The sequence below is a fragment of the Dama dama genome, chromosome 5 (assembly GCF_033118175.1).
Source record: "Dama dama isolate Ldn47 chromosome 5, ASM3311817v1, whole genome shotgun sequence".
Taxonomy (NCBI): domain Eukaryota; kingdom Metazoa; phylum Chordata; class Mammalia; order Artiodactyla; family Cervidae; genus Dama; species Dama dama.
Genome location: NC_083685.1, coordinates 113724293 through 113743776, shown reverse-complemented (window position 1 = coordinate 113743776; position 19484 = coordinate 113724293). Strand labels below are relative to the sequence as shown.

General features: G+C 36.8%; 1 protein-coding gene across 5 annotated transcripts in view; it reads left to right on the top strand.

Moving 5' to 3' along the window:
• Positions 1-19484, top strand: part of GPATCH8 (G-patch domain containing 8) — a 90417-nt gene that overhangs the window by 52570 nt on the left and 18363 nt on the right. For all 5 annotated transcript variants that reach the window (XM_061144220.1, XM_061144224.1, XM_061144223.1 and 2 more), the window contains one exon: positions 15514-15657. In XM_061144220.1, the coding sequence (XP_061000203.1) occupies positions 15514-15657 (144 nt within the window). The remainder of the gene's footprint in view (positions 1-15513; positions 15658-19484) is intronic.

The window sequence follows — 19484 nt, the reverse complement described above, 5'->3', positions numbered from 1 at the left end:
GTTCAGAGATATCCAAGAGAATTTACAGATGAGTTACAAATAACAGAGTTTAGCGGAGGCTTGATACAAAATCAAATTTGAATTTGCACGTGGACTGTAGCCTGCCTGGCTCCTCTGTCCATGGCATTCTCCAGGCAAGAGTACTGGAATGGGTAGCCATTTCCTTCTCCAGGGGATCTTTCTGACCCAGGGATTGAACCTGGGTCTCCTGCATTACAGGCAGATTCTTTACCAAGAATCTGAGCCACCAAGGGGTGGCATCTGCATATCAACAATGGAGAATTAGAAGCTGGAGATAACGAAATGTCAGTTGTAATAGCAAAGAAGTATATGAAGCATTTGAGTATAGATCTAATGAGATGTGGGAGACTTAAGAGAAAAATTCTGAAGGATTATTTTCAATGAGGCATTAAAGAACAATAGATTTTAAAAATGAGATTTTTTATTATGGTCATGAATTAAAAGATCCAGTATTATAAAGGCATTTGTTTTCCCTCAATCTTCCTATATATTCAAATCAGTCAAATAGAAATCCCAACAAAATTTTGTATGGAATTTGATAAGCTGATTCCAGAATTTATATGGAAGTGTAAAGGCTCAAGAATAGTCAAAGCATTCTTAAAGTATAAAATAGAAAGCTACAGTAATTAAGATGTGATATTGGCACAAGGATAGGCCAATGGAACAGAAAAGAGAGCCCAGATGCTGACCCTTACATATTAGACCACTTAATAAGAGAAAGGTGATATTACAAATAAGTGGGGAAAAGAATGAATTTTTCAGTAAATGATTCTGAGACAGTTGGTTATCCATATGGGAAATAGTGACTTTGAACTTCTACCCCCATCAGTGTAGTTCAGTCCAGTTGCTCAGTTGTGTCTGACTCTTTGCGACCCTGTGGCTTGCAGCATGCCAGGCTTGGCTTCCCTGTCCGTCACCAACTCCTGGGGTTTACTCAAACTCATGTCCATTGAGTCGGTGATGCCATCCAACCATTTCATCCTCTTTCCTCTTACCCTCCTGCCCTCAACCCTTCCCAGCATCAGGGTCTTTTCAAATGAGTCAGTTCTTTTCATCTGGTGGCCAAAGTATTGGAGTTTCAGCTTCAGCATCAGTCCTTCCAATGAATAGTCAGGACTGATCCTTTTGGATAGACTGGTTGGATCTCCTTGCAGTCCAAGGGACTCTCAAAAGAGTCTTCTCCAACACCACAGTTCAAAAGCATCAATTCTTCGGTACTCAGCTTTCTTTATGTCCAACTCTCAAATCCATACGTGACTACTGGAAAAACCATAGCTTTGACTAGATGGACCTTTGTTGGCAAAGTAATGTCTCTGCTTTTTAATATGCTGTCTAGGTTGGTCATAACTTTCCTTCCAAGGAGTAAGCAGGCGTCTTCTAATTTCATGGCTGCAGTCACCATCTGCAGTGATTTTGAGCCCAAGAAAATAAAGTCTATCACTGTTTCCATTGTCTCCCCATCTGTTTGCCACAAAGTGATAGGACCGGATGCCATGATCTTACTTTTCTGAATGTTGAGTTCTCAAGAGGCAGGTCAGGTGGTCTGGTATTCCCATCTCTTTAAGAATTTTCCACGGTTTGTTGTGATCCACACAGTCAAAGGCTTTGGCATAGTCAATAAAGTAGAAGTAAATATTTCTCTGAAACTCTCTTGCTTTTTCGATGATCCAGCAGATGTTGGCAATTTGATCTCTGGTTCCTCTGCCTTTTCTAAATCCAGCTTGAATGTCTGGAAGTTCACAGTTCACGTACTGTTGAAGCCTAGCTTGGAGAATTTTGAGCATTACTTTGTTAGTGTGTGAATGAGTGCAATTGTGCGGTAGTTTGAACATTCTTTGGCATTGGCTTTCTTTGGGATTAGGATGAAAACTGACCTTTTCCAGTCCGGCCACTGCTGAGTTTTCCAGATTTGCTGGCATATTGAGTGTAGCACTTGCACAGCATCATCTTTTAGGATTTGAAATAGCTCAACTGGAATTCCATCACCTCTGTTAGCTTTGTTCGTAGTGATGCTTCGTAAGGCCCACTTGACTTTGCATTCCAGAATGTGGCTCTAGGTGAGTGATCATACCATTGTGATTATCTGAGTCATGAAGATCTTTTTTGTATAGTTCTTCTGTGTATTCTTGTCACTTCTTTTTTTTTTTTTTTCCATTTATTTTTATTAGTTGGAGGCTAATTACTTTACAGTATTGTAGTGGTTTTTGTCATATATTGACATGAATCAGCCATGGATTTACATGTGTTCCCCATCCTGATCCCCCCTCCCACCTCCCCCTCCACCTGATCCCTCTGGGTCTTCCCAGTGCACCAGGCCTGAGCACTTGTCTCCTGCATCCAACCTGGGCTGATGATCTGTTTCACCCTAGAAACAGATACATGTTTCGATGCTGTTCTCTTGAAACCTCCCACCCTCGCCTTCTCCCACAGAGTCCAAAAGTCTGTTCTGTACATCTGTGCCTCTTTTTCTGTTTTGCATATAGGGTTATCGTTATCCTCTTTCTAAATTCCATATATATGCCTTAATATACTGTATTGGTCTTTATCTTTCTGGCTTACTTCACTCTGTATAATGGGCTCCAGTTTCATCCATCTCAGTAGAACTGATTCAAATGAATTCTTTTTAATGGCTGAGTAATATTCCATGGTGTATATGTACCACAGCTTCCTTATCCATTCGTCTGCTGATGGGCATCTAGGTTTCTTGTCACTTCTTAATATCTTCTGCTTCTGTTAGGTCCATACCATTTCTGTCCTTTATTGTGCCCATCTTTGCATGAAATGTTCCTTTGGTATCTTTAATTTTCTTGAAGCGATCTCTAGTCTTTCCCATTCTATTGTTTTCCTCTATTTCTTTGCATTGATCATTGAGGAAGGCTTTCTTATCTCTCCTCGCTATTCTTTGGAACTCTGCATTCAAATGGGTATATCTTTCCTTTTCTTCTTTGCTTTTCGCTTCTCTTTTCTCAGCTATTTGTAAGGCCTCCTCAGACAGCCGTTTTGCTTTTTTGCATTTCTTTTTCTTGGGGATGGTCTTGCTCCCTGTCTCCTGTACAGTGTCACGAACCTCCATCCATAGTTCTTCGGGCACTCTGTCTATCAGATCTAATCCCTTGAATCTATTTCTCACTTCTGCTGTATAATCAAGGGGTTTGATTTAGGTCATACCTGAATGGTCTAGTGGTTTTCCCTACTTTCTTCAATTTAAGTCTGAATTTGGCAATAAGGAATTCGTGATCTGAGCCACAGTCAGCTCCCAGTCTTGTTTTTGCTGACTGTGTAGAGTTTCTTCATCTTTGGCTGCAGAGAATATAATCAGGCTGATTTTGGTATTAGCCATCTGGTGATGTCCATGTGTAGAGTTTTCTCTTGTGTTGTTGGAAGAGGCTGTACCCCCATACTGTACAGTAATCAACTACAGATGGATTAAAGATTTAAATGTAAAAAGGGAAAAACATAGAGTTTACAAGACAGTATAGAGGATTTTCTCTTCTAGTTGTACCTAATTTATCATTTACTTATTTTTATTTCAGTGATACTTTATAATGAAAATTGTTGAGCATACAGGAAAATTGAAAGATCTATACACTGAATACTTATATACCTACCATGTATATTATAAAATTAATATTTATAAATAGTTTTATTATATTTCAATGACCTCTTTAAAAACAACTGTATTGAGAATCCATGCCTTTTAAAATATCTTTTTGATTCTTCTCCCCCAAAATTGCCAGTTTTTTGGAAAAATGAAACTTTTGCCTTTCGGTTACTATTTCTGCCTTTTTTTTCTTAAAGCATTAAAAATTTTCTTTATTTTATAATTTCTTTCAAGTCTCTGTTATCTGTAGTACTTCATAAATGTTTTTGTAATTTGCTGTTTCTAACTTTCTCACAGTGATTTGTTTCCTTGTGTAGTTTGCAGTTTTGATTGTCATCTCATTTGATACAGTCAGGAATATAAACATTTTAGAGAATGCATTTTTATTGTTTTTCAAGTAAAAGTTATCAAGTAACTAATACATGAAATATCGAGTAGTACACAACCTCCTTAAATTTTACATTATATTTTGAGACCCTTTCTCTCCTGACCAAGAAATTATTTCACTTTTGAACTTTGTGGATATAGAACAGGAATTACTTATTCTCATTTTATTGATCAGATTTTTTTAAACTCAAAAATCTGATCAACTTTGAATTACACAGCTTCTGAAACTCTCTCCCTTTCTTGATGTTTCACTCCTTTATTTCATATTTGTTCTTCACCTTCACATGACCTTGGAACCTTGACTTTAGTAACTAAGCCACTCCTTAATTTATAGTTCTTGAACACCACAGATTGATTTTTTACTCTTCTCAACACTTCAATTCCAGCTTCCTTTCTTCCTAATCCTTTTTGTCATGCCTGCTTACCAAGAACCTATCTCCACTCAGTACAAATACTTGCATCCTTCATTTCTACATCATTGCAGTAGTATAGTCTGGGACTAGTGCCAACTAAGTGGCCTCTCAGAACTGCCAAGGAATCCTTTCATGCTTTATCTTCCTCTTAGTCTGTTCAAACTGTCATTCTCAAACATTGATCCTCAAGCTCTCACCTTCCCTCAGCTACCCTTGTCCTTCTTGCATCTTTTCTTACTCCTAGTAGGAAGCGTAGAGACAATTTAGACTATCAGATGAGAGTGCCTTCTTCTACCTATAAATCTACCATCAAACTTTGGTCTATCTGCTCCCATCCTTAAATGTTTTTCCCTCGTTTTCATTGTTTGTCAAATGAAGTTCTTACCTACATTTGAATTCTGGATCCTAATCCTCTCTGTCTTATCAAGAAGTTTACATCTTTTTTCTTATGTTGGCAAACTTACTCATTCATTTCCTATCACCAGTAAACATACTCACACATTCTTAGGGGAAAGGAACCACTAAAACCAAAATAAACTTCACTCTATTGACTCTTAGTCACTGCAGCTACTATTTTTGAAAGAATAGTCTACACTCACTGCCTTCTATTCTTTTTTTTTGTGTGTGTGTGAAAATTGTACGTAGTTTTAAAGCCAAATAGCTCTACCACATTTTAAAGCCAAATATCTCTACTACACTTTTAATGGGGAAAAAAAAATGCTGTCCTATTTTGATACCCTTAGTATCAATATTGATAAGATATTTAGCAAATATGTGTAAGATATAAAAAGCAACTATAGATACTTGTGTTTAACATTCTGCTCTATTTAAGAAAAAGGACATTATCAATAACTTTATGATCCCATCCCATTTCCTTCCTCTTCCCGAGGTAAGCACTATTCTGAATTTTGTGTTTATCATTCAGTTATATTGTTTCAAGTAGATTTTTTTTGCTGCTGTTCACCCATATGTAATATATAGTTTAGTAACTTACCATATTCCCAGTGTTGTGCAACCATCACCATTAATTCTAGAACATTTACTTTACTCCCAAAAGAATCCCTGTACTCTTCAGCAGTCATTCCTCATTCTTCCCCCCTCCCCACCAGTTCTCCTTCCCCTGGCAACAACTTTTTGTCACTACAGATTTGCCTATTCTGTTCATTTCATGTAAATTATTAATAAATCATTCATTATGTGGCCTTTTGTATCTGACTTCTTTTACTTAGCATTATGTTTCCCAAGTTCATCCATGTAAATAAATAATATATATCAAAACACCATTCCCTTTTTAATAATAATTAAATAATAATCATTATAATGTTTAATAATATTAAAATTTAATAATAATTAAATTGTTTAATTTAATAATGGTAAAATGTTAAATTTAATTATGACTGAATAATATTACATTGTATGAGTATACTGCAGTTTGTTTAGTTATTCATCAATTAATGGCCATATGAGTTGTTTCCACTTTTTTGGCTATTGTGATAATGCTGCTTTGAACATCTTGTACAAGTTTTTGTGTGAATATATTTTTCAATTCTCTTTTGTATATACCTAGGAATGAAATTGTTAGTTAAATAGTAAGTCAGTGTTTAACTTTTTAAGGAACTACCACTCTTTCCCACAAGTGGTTGCCCCATTTTGCATTCCCACCAGTACTATGTGAGAGTTACAATTGCTCTACATTCTCTTCAACACTCATTTTCTTTTTTATTATAGTCATTGTAGCAGGTATGAAGTAGCAGTATCTTCTTGTGGTTTTGGTTGAGCACCTTTTCATGTGCTTATTGACCTTTTAATGATTTTTTTTGAGAAATGTGTATTCAGATCTTTTGTGCATTTTTTAAAAATAACACTATTTCTTAAAATTTAAAAAAATGTTTAATTTGTTTTATTTTTGGCTGTGCTGGGTCTGAGTGGGGGCTACTCTGTAGTTGCGATGGAAGGGCTTCTCATTGTGGTGGCTTCTCTTGTTGTGGAGCACCAGCTCTAGGGTGTGTGAGCTTCAGTAGTTGTGCCACACAGGCTTAGTTGCCCCGTGGCATGTGGAATCTGCCTAGACCAGGAATCAAATCTGTGTTGCCGGCAGTGGCAAGAGGATATTAACCACTGGACTACCAGGGAGGTCTGTCTTTTGACTGTGTTTTATTAATTGTCATTTTATTGTGTTAAAAGAATTCTGGAATGAGACCTTTGTCAGATGTATGATTTGCAGGTATTTTCTTCCTTTTTTTATTGTCATTTCACTTGATAATGTCCTTTGTTGTTCATAGTTTTAAATTTTGGTGAAGTCCATTTTATCTTTGTTTCTTCCGTTGCTTGTGTTTCTGATATCATATTTAAGAACCCATTGCCTAATCCAAGGCCATGAAAAGTTACACCTATGTTTTACACCTTCTAAGAGTTTTATAGTTTTAGCTTTTACAGCTTTGGGTCTTTGGTATATTTTGAATTAATTTTTGCATGTCAAAATTAACAGGAAAGGGTCCAAATTCAGTCTTTTGCCTGTGCCTACACAATTGTCCCAGCATTATTTGTTGAAAAGACTATTTTTTCCCCATTGAATGGCCTTGGCACCTCATCAAAAATCAGTTGACCATAAATATATGGGGTTTTTCCTCTCAGTTATAGTCCATTGATCTACATGCCTTTGGAGAAACACACTTATTACTGTTGCTTTGTAGCAAGTTTTGCAATTGAGAAGTGTCAGCCTTTCTACTTAATTCATTTTTAGGATTGTTTTGGCTGTTCTTGGTCCCTTGCAGTTCTGCGTGAATTTTAGAATAAGCTTGTCACTTTCTACAAAGAAGGCAGTTGCAGTTTTTTCATTATTTATTTATTAAATCTTTTTACTTATTCTGTTTTTGGCTGAACCTTGCAGCATGTGGCATCTTAGTTCCCTGACCATGGATTGAACCTGTGCCCCCTGCATTGGAAGTGCAGTCTTTTTTTTTTTTTAATTACAAAAAATGTATTATGTGTTTATTTATGGCTGTGCTGGGTCTTCTAGTTGCGGTGTGTGGGCTTCTCATTGTGGTGGCTTCTCTTGTTTCAGACCACGGGCTCTAGGGCGCACTGGCTCCAGTAGTTGTGGCACTGGCTCATGGGCCCAGTTGCCCCATAGCATGTGGAATTTTCCTGGACCAGGGATTGAACCCATGTCCCCTGCATTGGCAGGCAGATTCTTAACTGCTGGACCATCAGGGAAGTCTGAAAGCACAGAGTCGTAATCACTCGACTGCCAGGGAAATCCCCCATCTGGGATTCTGATAAGGATTATATTGAATCTGTAGATTGGTTTGGGGAGTGTTACCATCTTGACCTTGCTAAGTCTTCCAATCCATGAACACGGGATGTTTTTTCATTTATTTAGATCTTCTTTCTTTCAGTTTTTAAAAACTGAAGTATAATTGCTTTACATTCCACATGTATCACTAATATACGGTGTTTTTCTCTTTCTGACTAACTTCAGTCAGTATGACAGACTGTAGGTCCATCCACATCTCTACAAATGACTCAATTTTGTTCTTTTTTATGGCTGAGTAATATTCACTTGTATATATGTACCACCTCTTTATCCATTCATCTATCTTTGGACATTTAGGTTGTTTCCATGTCCTGCCTGGCTTTTGTAAATAGAGCTGCAGAGAACAAGTGTCACTTTGAATTTTGGTTTTCTCAGGGTATATGCCTAGTAGTGGAATTGCTGGGTCATATGGTAGTTCTGTTTTTAGTCTTTTAAGGAACCTCCATACTCTTCTCCACAGAGGCTATATCAATTTACATTCCCACCAACATGTAATAGGGTTCCCTTTTCTCCACTCACCAGCATTTATTGTTTGTAGATTTTTTGATGATGGTCGTTCTGACCTGTGTGAGATGATACTTCATTGTAATTTTTATTTGTATTTGTCTAATAATTAATGATGTTGAGCATCTTTTCATGTGCCTTTTGGCCATCTGTATGTCTCCCCTGGAGAGATGTCTGTTTAGGTCTTCCACCCATTTTTTGATTGGATTGTTTGTTCGTTTTTTGATATTGAGCTCCATGAGCTGTTTGTGTATTTTGGAGATTAATCCTTTGTCTGTTGCTTCATTTGGAAATATTTTCTCCCATTCTCTGGGTTGTCTTTTTGTCTTGTTTATGATTTCCTTTGTCATGCAAAAACTTTTAAGTTTAATTAGATCCCATTTGTTTATTTGAATTTTCATTGCTTTAGGAGGTGGGTCAAAAAGGTCTTGCTGTGGTTTATGTCAAATAATGTTTTCCCTGTATTTTCCTCTAAGAGTTTTATAGTGTCTGATTTTACATTTAGGTCTTTAATCCATTTTTAGTTTATTTTTGTGTAGGGTGTTAAATAGTGTTCTTATTTCATTCTTTTACCTAGAGTCATCCAGTTTTCCCAGAACTACTTATTGAAGAGGCTGTCTTTTCTCCCTTGTATATTCTTGCCTCCTTTGTCATAGATTAGGTGACTGTAGGTGCTTGGGTTTATCTCTGGGCTTTCTATCTTGTATCGTTGATCTATATTTCTGTTTTTATGCCAGTACCACAGTGTCTTGATTACTCTAGTTTTGTAGTATAGTCTGAACTCAGGGACTCTGATTCCTCCAGTTGTTTTTCTTTCTCAAGATTCCTTTGGCTGTTGGGGATCTTTTGTGTTTCCATACACATTCAATGTTTAAGTTCTCTGTTTGGGGTCCTTTGTGTTTCCATACAAATTCAATGTTTAAGTTCTATATTTCTCTTGTTAATTTAATCCTATGTATTGTGGGTTTTTGGGCTTCCCATGTAGCTCATCTGGTAAAGAATCTGCCTGCAATGCAGGAGACCCTGGTTTGATTCCTTGCTTGGAAAGTTTCCCTGGAGAAGGGATAGGCTACCCACTCCAGTATTCTTGGGCTTCCCTGGTGGCTAAGATGGTAAAGAATCTGCCTGCAGTGTGGGAAACCTGGATTCAGTTCCTGGGTTGAGAAGATCCCCTGGAGGAGGGCATGGCAACCCACTCCAATATTCTTGGCTGGAGAATCCCAATGGACAGAGGAGCCTGGTGGGCTACAGTCCATGTGGTCACAAAGAGTGGACACGACTGAGTGGCTAGGCAAACACACACACATTCTAGTTTTTTATGATAGTGTTATTTTTTATGTTGATCTTGTATCCTATCTTGTATCCTACAACTTTGCTAAACTCATTTAGCAGTGAAATGGCAAAAGCAGATAACTGTCTTAGAAGGGAACAGATGTCTCTTCTGATTTTAGGGGGCAAGCTTTTAGTCTTTTAGTGTGATGTTAGCTGGCGTTTTTCATAGATAGCGTTATCAGATTGAGGAAGTTTCCTTCTATTCATAGAGAATGCATCTTTTTTCACCCTTTTTCTGTTAACTTTTGTAGTCAGCATTTAATTAGATTATTTAGCGGTGTTTTATCTAGTCAGTTTATCTTCTAATTTCTTTTTTCCTCCTTGTCTTTCTTAATTGGAATATTGAATCTAGTAATAGATAAAGTGATTTCAAGTATACTTGGATTTAAATCTGCCATCTTTTTTTGTCTTCTCTTTTTTCCCACCTTCCCTTCCCCTACTTCTTTTCCTCTTTATAGCTGCATTCTTTTGTTGGTCTCAGCAAGAAATGTTGGACTGGGAGATTTATAGCATATTGATGATGTTACTGTCATGAAAATGAATTAAATACCCAGGGAGAAAGGAAAAATACAGTATCAGAGATGAAGATTGAACTTAGCAGCAGACTAAACACAGCAGAGGATACAGTCTGTAAAATTGAAAGCAAGTCAGTAGAAATTATCCAAACTGAAATTGAAAGAAAACATTAAAAAAAAAAAAAAACCCAAACACAACAGAGTATCTAAGAGTTTACTGCAATATTTTCAAAATCCTAATAGGAGAAAGTAGAGATAATGACTGAGAAGTTTTTTTCTTTTTTAGTGGGACATAAAATAAAAAGTGGGACATTTTGAAAACAAATGAAATATGTGATAAAGTGATCTCAGGCCCTTGGGAAGAAGAGAATTCAAACTTCTCTGGAACAACTTAGGCCTCAAATAACTCCTGTAAAGGGAATTTACTTGATGGTGCAGTGGCGCTTTCACTGCTATAGCCCAGATTCAGTCCCTGAATGGGGAACTAAAATCCTGCTAGTCACACACTTGAAAAACGAACTCCTAGATAAAGTTTCCCCAAATAAGAGATCATAGTCAGATCATAAATCCAACTGAGAAACTAGACACTGTGGGCTTGAATTAATGGAGGAAAAAAGAGAGACAAGTCAGACCTCTTAAGACTTAAGATACTAAAATTGTCAGCACAGATTAAAGCATGTAAGACAAGCATATTTAGTATGTTTAAGAATAAATTGGGCTCTTTCAACCATCTTGGACTCTGGAGGCTTGCTGGGAATAGGATTTCTAAAACAACAAATATGTCTGGAAGGTTGTGGTCTGAGGACATTTTTGCTGGCTATGAGCAGGATCTATGGAACCAGAGGGAACCACACAACTCTCCTGAAAATTGAAGGTGTATATGCTTGAGATGAAACTGAATTCTGTCTAGGCAAGAGATGTGCTTATGTGTGCAAAGCAAAGAACAGCTCACTGACTCCTGGTGAAAAACCTAACAAAACCAGAGTAATCTGGGGAAGGATAACTCACACTCAAGGAGACATGGTTCATACCAATTCCGAAACAATCTTTCCTGCTAAGGCCATTGGATCCAGAATCAGTGTGATGCTGCTACTCTTCGAGGATTTAAACTTACTGAAAAAGAAATAAAGTATGGATTTGTTTAAAAAAAAATTTTTTTTTAAGGAATTGAGATTATGAATAAGGAAGGGGACAAGACTTATGGGGAAGATTTAATAGCATTTTGCACAAAGTTGAATTTTGAATTGTAACACATCTGAAGAATGTAGCAAAAAGTGGAAAGAGGGAGGGCAAGAAAAAAGAGAAATGGAAAATACATGAAAAAAAATGAGTTATATGGTAAAGAATGTAAAACTAATGTGTTTAGATAGAGTTCCAGAATGAAAGAAAAATGGCAGAGGCAGTGTTCAAAGAAGAGATCCCAGAATTGGATGAAAGACACAACTTACATATTCAGGAAGCCTAATGAATCTCTCGAGCAAGGTACAAAGGAAGTGTACACATAGACACATCCTGGTAAAACTGTACAATATCAAATAAAAGACAATCTTTGAAGAACTGTTACAAGGAAATCAGTATACAGTGTCAGTTCTGTTATTGATGCAATCTAATGGAATGTTGAATATGCTCAGAACAACCATCAACCTGTAATTTTACACCCAGCAAAAATATTTTTAAGAATAAAGATTAAAAATAAATTTTCAGATTAAAAAAATCCATTTGCCAGCAAAAGACTCATCTAAAAGAAATTTCAAAGAAATTACTTAGGGAAGAAGGAATGTGGTTCCCATTGAAAGACTTGAGATACAATAAGGAATCTCTTGTAATCAATATGCTTTTGCAGCCACCATTGCTAGAAGATGGATTCCACTTGGCACTTCTTTTTGTATGGCTCACTTTTGAATCAAAGTCTCATGAAAATACATTGCACAGGAAGAGATGGTAGATCATATATCTGCACCTTAGTTTTCAGGAAAATTGGGCATCATAATGTGCCACATATTCATTTTTCAGTCTTAACTAGTCTGTCCAAACTAGTTCAGTACTGGCCTTCCACAAAATACAGCAACCTTTTCTTGCTTACTAATTAAGTAGCTCAACTTGAGAAGTGGTAGAGAGATGTTAGATGATAGAGACGCTTTGAAAGTGTCCAAAAGATACTAAACCAAATAAAAAACCGATTGTAGAACCTTTGCAATGAGATTTATCTTTAGGTCTGTTAACTAGAAGGAGCTGCTCATGAGAGTAATGGCACCTACTCTGCTATAAAAGGCTAGCAAAGCAATCATGTATCATTCCTTTCCCCTTCTCACCCTTCTGTGTTGTTCAGTTCAGTTCAGTTCAGTCACTCAGTCGTGTCCGACTCTTTGTGACCCCATGAATGGCAGCACGCCAGGCCTCCCTGTCCATCACCAACTCCCAGAGCTTACTCAAACTCATGTCCATTGAGTCAGTGATGCCATCCAGCCATCTCATCCTCTGTCGTCCCCTTCTCTTCCTGCCCCCAATCCCTCCCAGCATCAGGGTCTTTTCCAGTGAGTCAATTCTTTGTATGAGGTGGCCAAACTATTGGAGTTTCAGCTTCAGCATCAGTCCTTCCAATGAACACCCAGGACTGATCTTCTCTAGGATGGACTGGGTGGATCTCCTTGCAGTCCAAGGGGCTCTCAAAAGAGTCTTCTCCAAAACCACAGTTCAAAAGCATCAATTCTTCGGCACTAAGCTTTCTTCACAGTCCAACTCTCACATCCATACATGACCACTGGAAAAACCATAGCCTTGACTAGATGGACCTTTGTTGACAAAGTAATGTCTCTGCTTTTCAATATGCTCTCTAGGTTGGTCATAACTTTTCCTTCCAAGGAGTAAGTGTCTTTTAATTTCATGGCTTGCAGTGACCATCTGCAGTGATATTTGGAGCCCAAAAAAATAAAGTCTGACACTGCTTCCACTGTTTGCCCGTCTGTTTGCCATGAAGTGATGGGACCAGATGCCATGATCTTAGTTTTCTGAATGTTGAGCTTTAAGCCAACTTTTTCACTGTCCTCTTTCACTTTCATCAAGAGGCATTTTAGTTCTCTTCACTTTCTGCCATAAGGGTGGTGTCATCTGCATATCTGAGGTTATTGATATTTCTCCCGGCAATCTTGATTCCAGCTTATGCTTCTTCCAACCCAGTGTTTCTCATGATGTACTCTGCATAAAGGTTAAATAAGCAGGGTGACAATATACAGCCTTGACATACTCCTTTTCTTATTTGGAACCAGTCTGTTGGTCCATGTCCAGTTCTAACTGTTGCTTCCTGACCTGCATATAGGTTTCTCAAGAGGCAGGTCAGGTGGTCTGGTATTCCCATCTCTTTCAGAATTTTCCACAGTTTGTTGTGATCCACACAGTCAAAGGCTTTGGCATAGTCAATAAAGCAGAAGTAGATGTTTCTCTGGAACTCTCTTGCTTTTTCGATGATCCAGTGGATGTTGGCACTTTGATCTTTGGTTCCTCTGCCCTTTCTAACTCCAGCTTGAACATCTGGCAGTTCATGGTTCACGTACTGTTGAAGCCTAGCTTGGAGAATGTTGAGCATTACTTTGTTAGTGTGTGGTGCTGCTGCTGCTGCTAAGTCACTTCCGTCATGTGTGTGAGATGAGTGCAGTAGAATTGTGCAGTACTCAGATGAGTACTGTGAATTGTGCAGTAGTTTGAACGTTCTTTGGCATTGCCTTTCTTTGGGATTAGGATGAGAACTGACCTTTTCCAGTCCTGTGGCCACTGCTGAGTTTTCCAAACTTTCTGGCATATTGAGTTGCAGCACTTCCACAGCATGATATTTCTATTTGTTACAGTCTACTAAATCAATGTCATGACCTACTAGTGGGTCACAACGTATGATTTCGAAAATTCTGCTTTAGGAAGGTCCTTTTTAATGAATCTGTTGGTAAATACTCTTTTTATCTAGAAATGCCTTTATTTCATCATTTCTCAACCAATTTTCTTTTGGTGTACAATTAAAAATGTTTTCTCTCACACTGAAGCATACTATTTTCTATCTTTTTTTTAACTGCTTTTGAATCTGCTATCAGTCTGATTATGGGTGATCCTTAATTTTTTTCTGAGTAGTTTTATGATTTCATTGTCTTTGATCCCATAACTTAGAGTTTCACTAGCGAGTATTAGGTGCTTCTTTTTCATTTAACCTGTGTGGTGTACCTTGTGCTTCGTGTACCTGTGACATCCTGTCTTCTGTCCCTTCTGAGAAGTGTTCAGCCATCGTCTCAGTTCAGATAGGTTCACCTGCCATGAAACTCATCCTTTTAAATTGTACAGTTCAGTGGTTTTTAGTATACTCCACAAGGTCATGCAGCTATTGCTGCAGTCTAATTCCAGAACATTTTCACCACCCCTGCTATATCTAATTTGAGCTGTTTCTTGACTCTCTTTTAGACCATCCCCTAAATAGTTAATTCATTAAAAAACTTTTTACAATTAGGTTCTTCAGTTGTAAAAATCTCATTTGGTTCTTTCTGCAATTTGCATAGTTTTTTGGTCTTGTTTTGTTTTTTATAATAGTGTTTTATGTTTGCTCATATTTGTAATTCCATTTTATATTTTAAACATTTTATAGTTACTTTATATTCTATAATAGAATATTCCAAAATCTGAGTTCTTGGGGGCTTAAATCTGTTACTTATTTTTTTGTGACTCTTGCTTGTGATAGATTTATTTCCTTTTATGTGTGTAGTAATCTTTGATTATAACTCCTGTTTTGCTGATCCTAATCTAGGGAAAAATTGGGGACCAAAATTGAAGATGCTTTCTGAGAACATTTTTTTATCCCTTCTGCCAAGACCCAGAGACGCCGAAGTTTCCAGCCCACTTCCAGGTTCTTTTTCTTGTTAGTGAGGCTTCTCAGGTTTAGCTGCACCACCTTGCTCAAACCTTAAGCACCGTTGTCACCCGTATGTCCTAAGGCAAGCCCTTGCCCATCACAGCTCTAATTTCAGTTTCAGGTCATAGCTGATTTTTAAATTTTGTTTTGTTTTTTTTCTTCTTTGATTGTCCCTCTTGGAATTTACTATTCTTTCTATGGTTCCTGCAATACAGTGAAAATTGTGTTTTATAATATCTGGTTGGTTGAGGGGCTTTTAGCCAGGGATAGGAGTAGGGGATGCCACAGTATCTAGTCCACCAGACTGCCAAAAGCGAAGGTGAAATTAAGGTCTTTCGACTTTTGTTTATTTGAAGACAGCTCTTAGTATAACCACACACTAATTACCCCACCAAATTGCTACTTGTGTTCTATCTGACTTTAACTGGTACCATTAAATGTTATGAAAAGCCCTTTTTCTCTCTTCCAATAAGACTGCTTTTTTATAACATTCACCAAGTTCATTTTTTTTTGTTTGTTTTATTTTGTGGTTCCTGTAGGATTATGTTGACAAAGAGAAGGCCATTGCCAAAGCGTTGGAAGACCTTAGAGCCAACTTTTACTGTGAACTCTGTGATAAGCAGTATCAGAAACACCAGGAATTTGACAACCATATCAACTCCTATGATCATGCACACAAGCAGGTGAGGAATAGTTATGAGTATACGCCCCAAAACTTGTTGACTGTGGTTTCTTGTATCTGCCTGTCTTTATCTGAGATTGTCTGACTGACTTGAATTTTTTTCAGTGACAGAAATCCTGACATAGACCTCATCCTTCTAAGATTGTAGAGTGAAGAATTGTGAGCTTCATGGACAAAATTTTTGGCTTTGAATGGTTTCTAAATTTGCATTTAGTTTGATAATTCAGCTAAGGATCACTGGGAGATTTGTTTCCCTTTCACCCTGTTCCTGAATTTGTTAAACTTTGAACAGTTATCTCAGGCTTTGGTCATTTCATCTTCTGTTATCTAAGAATTCATGCTGTGTTGGGTATTTCCTATCAGTAAGTCATTTTGTTACTTGGTATACCTTGTAAGATAGATAAATCTTGAGAAGGGAAATAAAGTTAGATGCTATTGTAATTTTAACAAAAAATTCTGATGCTGCATGTTGAAGAGCTTGCTGAAAAATGAATTACACCTTCTTAATGGCCTTTTTTTCTTTCTTCCCATTCATTGATTTAGAAAAGTAAATTGTTCCTAACTAGTTACCAGCATAAAGAAGGTGCAATAATTTCCTTGGGGGATTTTAGAAAGAGGAAATGAGTCTTTAAACCTGTAGGACAATTCTGGCTTATTAAAGAATTTTGAGACATTTGATCGTAGGTGACTTTAGCAGAACTTGCCAGGTCTTCGGGGGCACAGTGGTTATATTTGATAAATTTGTAAGATTTATGAGCATTGACTGCTGAAGTGCTCTTATAAACTGGACATGTTGAACCGTTTTTCTGGTCTTTGCTCCATCTTCCAACCAACCATTTCAGTGCATGTAAAAGGCAAGCTTTGACCAAGTTTTCTTTTACTAGCATAGGAATAGTTTATAAGCTGGTTGTGGTCTTCCACTTTTTTGCAGCAATCTGTTCTATAGTTAATCACACCTAACCAGTTGAAGATTTAAGAATCTGCCATTAATAGAGTTGTATTGAAGACAACTTTTCAACTTTATATGCATCTTTGGACATTGTTTTAATATATTGTCAGCTCTGCTTGATTTGAGGAAGAGAAATAAAGAGAGCGTATATATGAACAAGACATATTAGCAATTACCGTACTATTTCAAAGACTCATATATCAAGAAAGACAAATGCTACCGTGACTGTTGCATCCAATTTATTGCATCCAAATTATTGTATCCAATAGTTTTTTTTTAGCTTTTTGGTGTGTGTAAGTCAAATTTGGGAGGTTTTTTTGTTTTTGTTTCATTTTCTGGAATTAACAAAGATATTTAGCATCTAAATATATGTCTACCATTTTGGGCTCATGAGAATTTCTTTAAGAGATTTCTTTAAGAATTATATTTGATAAATTAAAAGAATAGTTACATGTATATGTGTAACTAAATTATTTTGCTGTATACTTAAAACTAACACATTACAAATTAACTATACTCCAATATAAAATAAAAAATTTTTTAAAAGTTAAGACTCCAGAAGAAACTTCAGACACCAAAAGAACATTAAGAGAGGTTACATTTCTTTTTTTTTTTTTAATATATTTTTATTTTATTTTATTTTTTTTTATTAGTTGGAGGCTAATTACTTCACAAGAGAGGTTACATTTCTAGTTGATAAGAAGTTTCTTGACTTCCCTTTCTTAGAAAAAAATGAACGAAGAAATGTAGTTCAAACTTGAATCATGTGTTGACTTGCTTTCAGCAGGAAAAAAATTCTGTCAGAGCAAAACAGATTGGCAAATTAAATCTGAGAAAACTTCAAAACTAATAAGATTCACATTGACAATAATTAATGTGATGGATGATGATTTTTAGTGATGTGCTCTCAGTTTGAGAGTAGTAAAATTATTATAGCTCTGGTTCATTTGAATTTCACACGTTTATTCTCCTGTGCACCTTGTGTGGACTCAGTTCTCTCACCACTTTTCTCTTCTGTAGTGATTCTTCACCTAGGAAGGTTTTGTCTCCCAGGAGACACTTGGCAATGTCTGGAGACATCTTCGATTATCACACCTAGAGAGATGGTGCTAATGGTACCTAGTGAGTAGAGACTAAGGATGCTGCTAAACATCCTATAATTCACAGAAAAGCTCCTTGCAACAAAGAGCTACCTGGCTCACAATATTGATCAGTAGTGCTGAGATTGAGAAACTCTCTTCTCTTAGAACTACTGAAAAACTTTCAAGTACCCATGAAACTGTGTGGCCTTTGTTTGGTACAGACCAGTTTCTATCATTTTAAGCCCCCAGTTGTAAACATTTATACTGTGCTCATCTAAATGATCTCAGATATTCATTTATTTCTCTGCTTTAGAATATCATCAAAATGAAAATAAAAAATTAAGGATTTCTTACTTGAATTACCTTATCCATTAATGTAAAATTTATCTGTGATTCCTGGTCTGGCAAAAAAAATCTTTAGCTGGTATGATTAGTGAATGCATGTAAGTTGATTTCTTTATCTTGATCAAAAGCCCATCTTAGATATTAAACAAAGAACAGATGCAGTATAAGTTTGTTATTACAGATCTACATTTTCCTGCCTTTAGGATTTCTAAGGAGACTTTAATTGACCTTAGTACAAAACAGCTAAATAACTTCTAAGAAGAGGAGATAGGTCCTATTTTTCATTCCTCTTTGATGGACATGAACTTACCATACAAATGGACCTACCATTTTCCAAATTTATGCCCTAAAATCATAAAGACACCCTGTCTTGTCTTCCAGGCAGGCACACAGGATTATTATGAATCTGAGATAATAGGTAAGTACATTTAACCCTATATTAGTAATCCATAGTTTGCATCTTCTATCAAAGTTTCACCATTAAAACTTTCCAGAGAAATAATCTATTATGTTAGTGGTAAACTTCCTAGTATAGGTAGGATCCTGAACACGCCCTTATCTTTATTAAGCACAAATAATTGCTAGTGGTAAAGAACCTGCCTGCCAATGCAGGAGACATAAGAGACACGGGCTTGACCCTTGGGTTGGGAAGATCCCCTGGAGAAAAATGGCTGTCCACTCCAGTATTCTTGCCTGGAGACTCCCATGAACAGAGGAGCCTTGTGGGCTACAGTCCATAGGGTCGTGAAAAGTTGGAGATGACTGAAGCATTTTAGCGCGCACACACACAATCTCTCAAAAAGGATCTATTTGGTCACCTTCATTTGTGGTGATTTTTTTAATCCTCCCCACCTCCTTGGTGCTGTGTACATCTCACTATTTACTATTCACTAATTTTTCTCAGTTTTCTAAGATAATCTTGTGAAGAGAGTCATTAATTCGCAAGTATTAAGACCCAGCTTGATTTTCAGAGATGAAAATCCTACTTAGACATTTTGGCTGTTTTTAGCAGTTTAACACTCTTTAATAGTGATAATTTTGTACATTTTGAGATCTCCAAGGATAAGCCTTCCATTTCTCAAGAGGTAATCCAATCTGTGATTCATTTTTATGTAAGTTAGTTTAATATGCCTGAGTGTTCAATAAACGTTAGTATTCGTCTTCTACCTTTGTTGGCTTAGTTGTAAAAGTTAAAGTTGACTGTGAAGCAAAACACTTCTCCATCTCTACCTCTGTGCCTTTTTATTTTACATAGCTTTTAAAAACACATAATCTGCTAATGGATATACAGTGGAAACCATTTTCTTTAGCCTTGCAAGGTTTAAATTCCAAACTCCAAAGAATAGTCTCTTTCCCAGAGGTAACTTTGTAGCAGCACAGTGGTTGGTGCATTATTTTAACACTGATGTGTTTTAGTTTTGCTTTCTTAGTGCCTTGTTACTTATTCAGGAT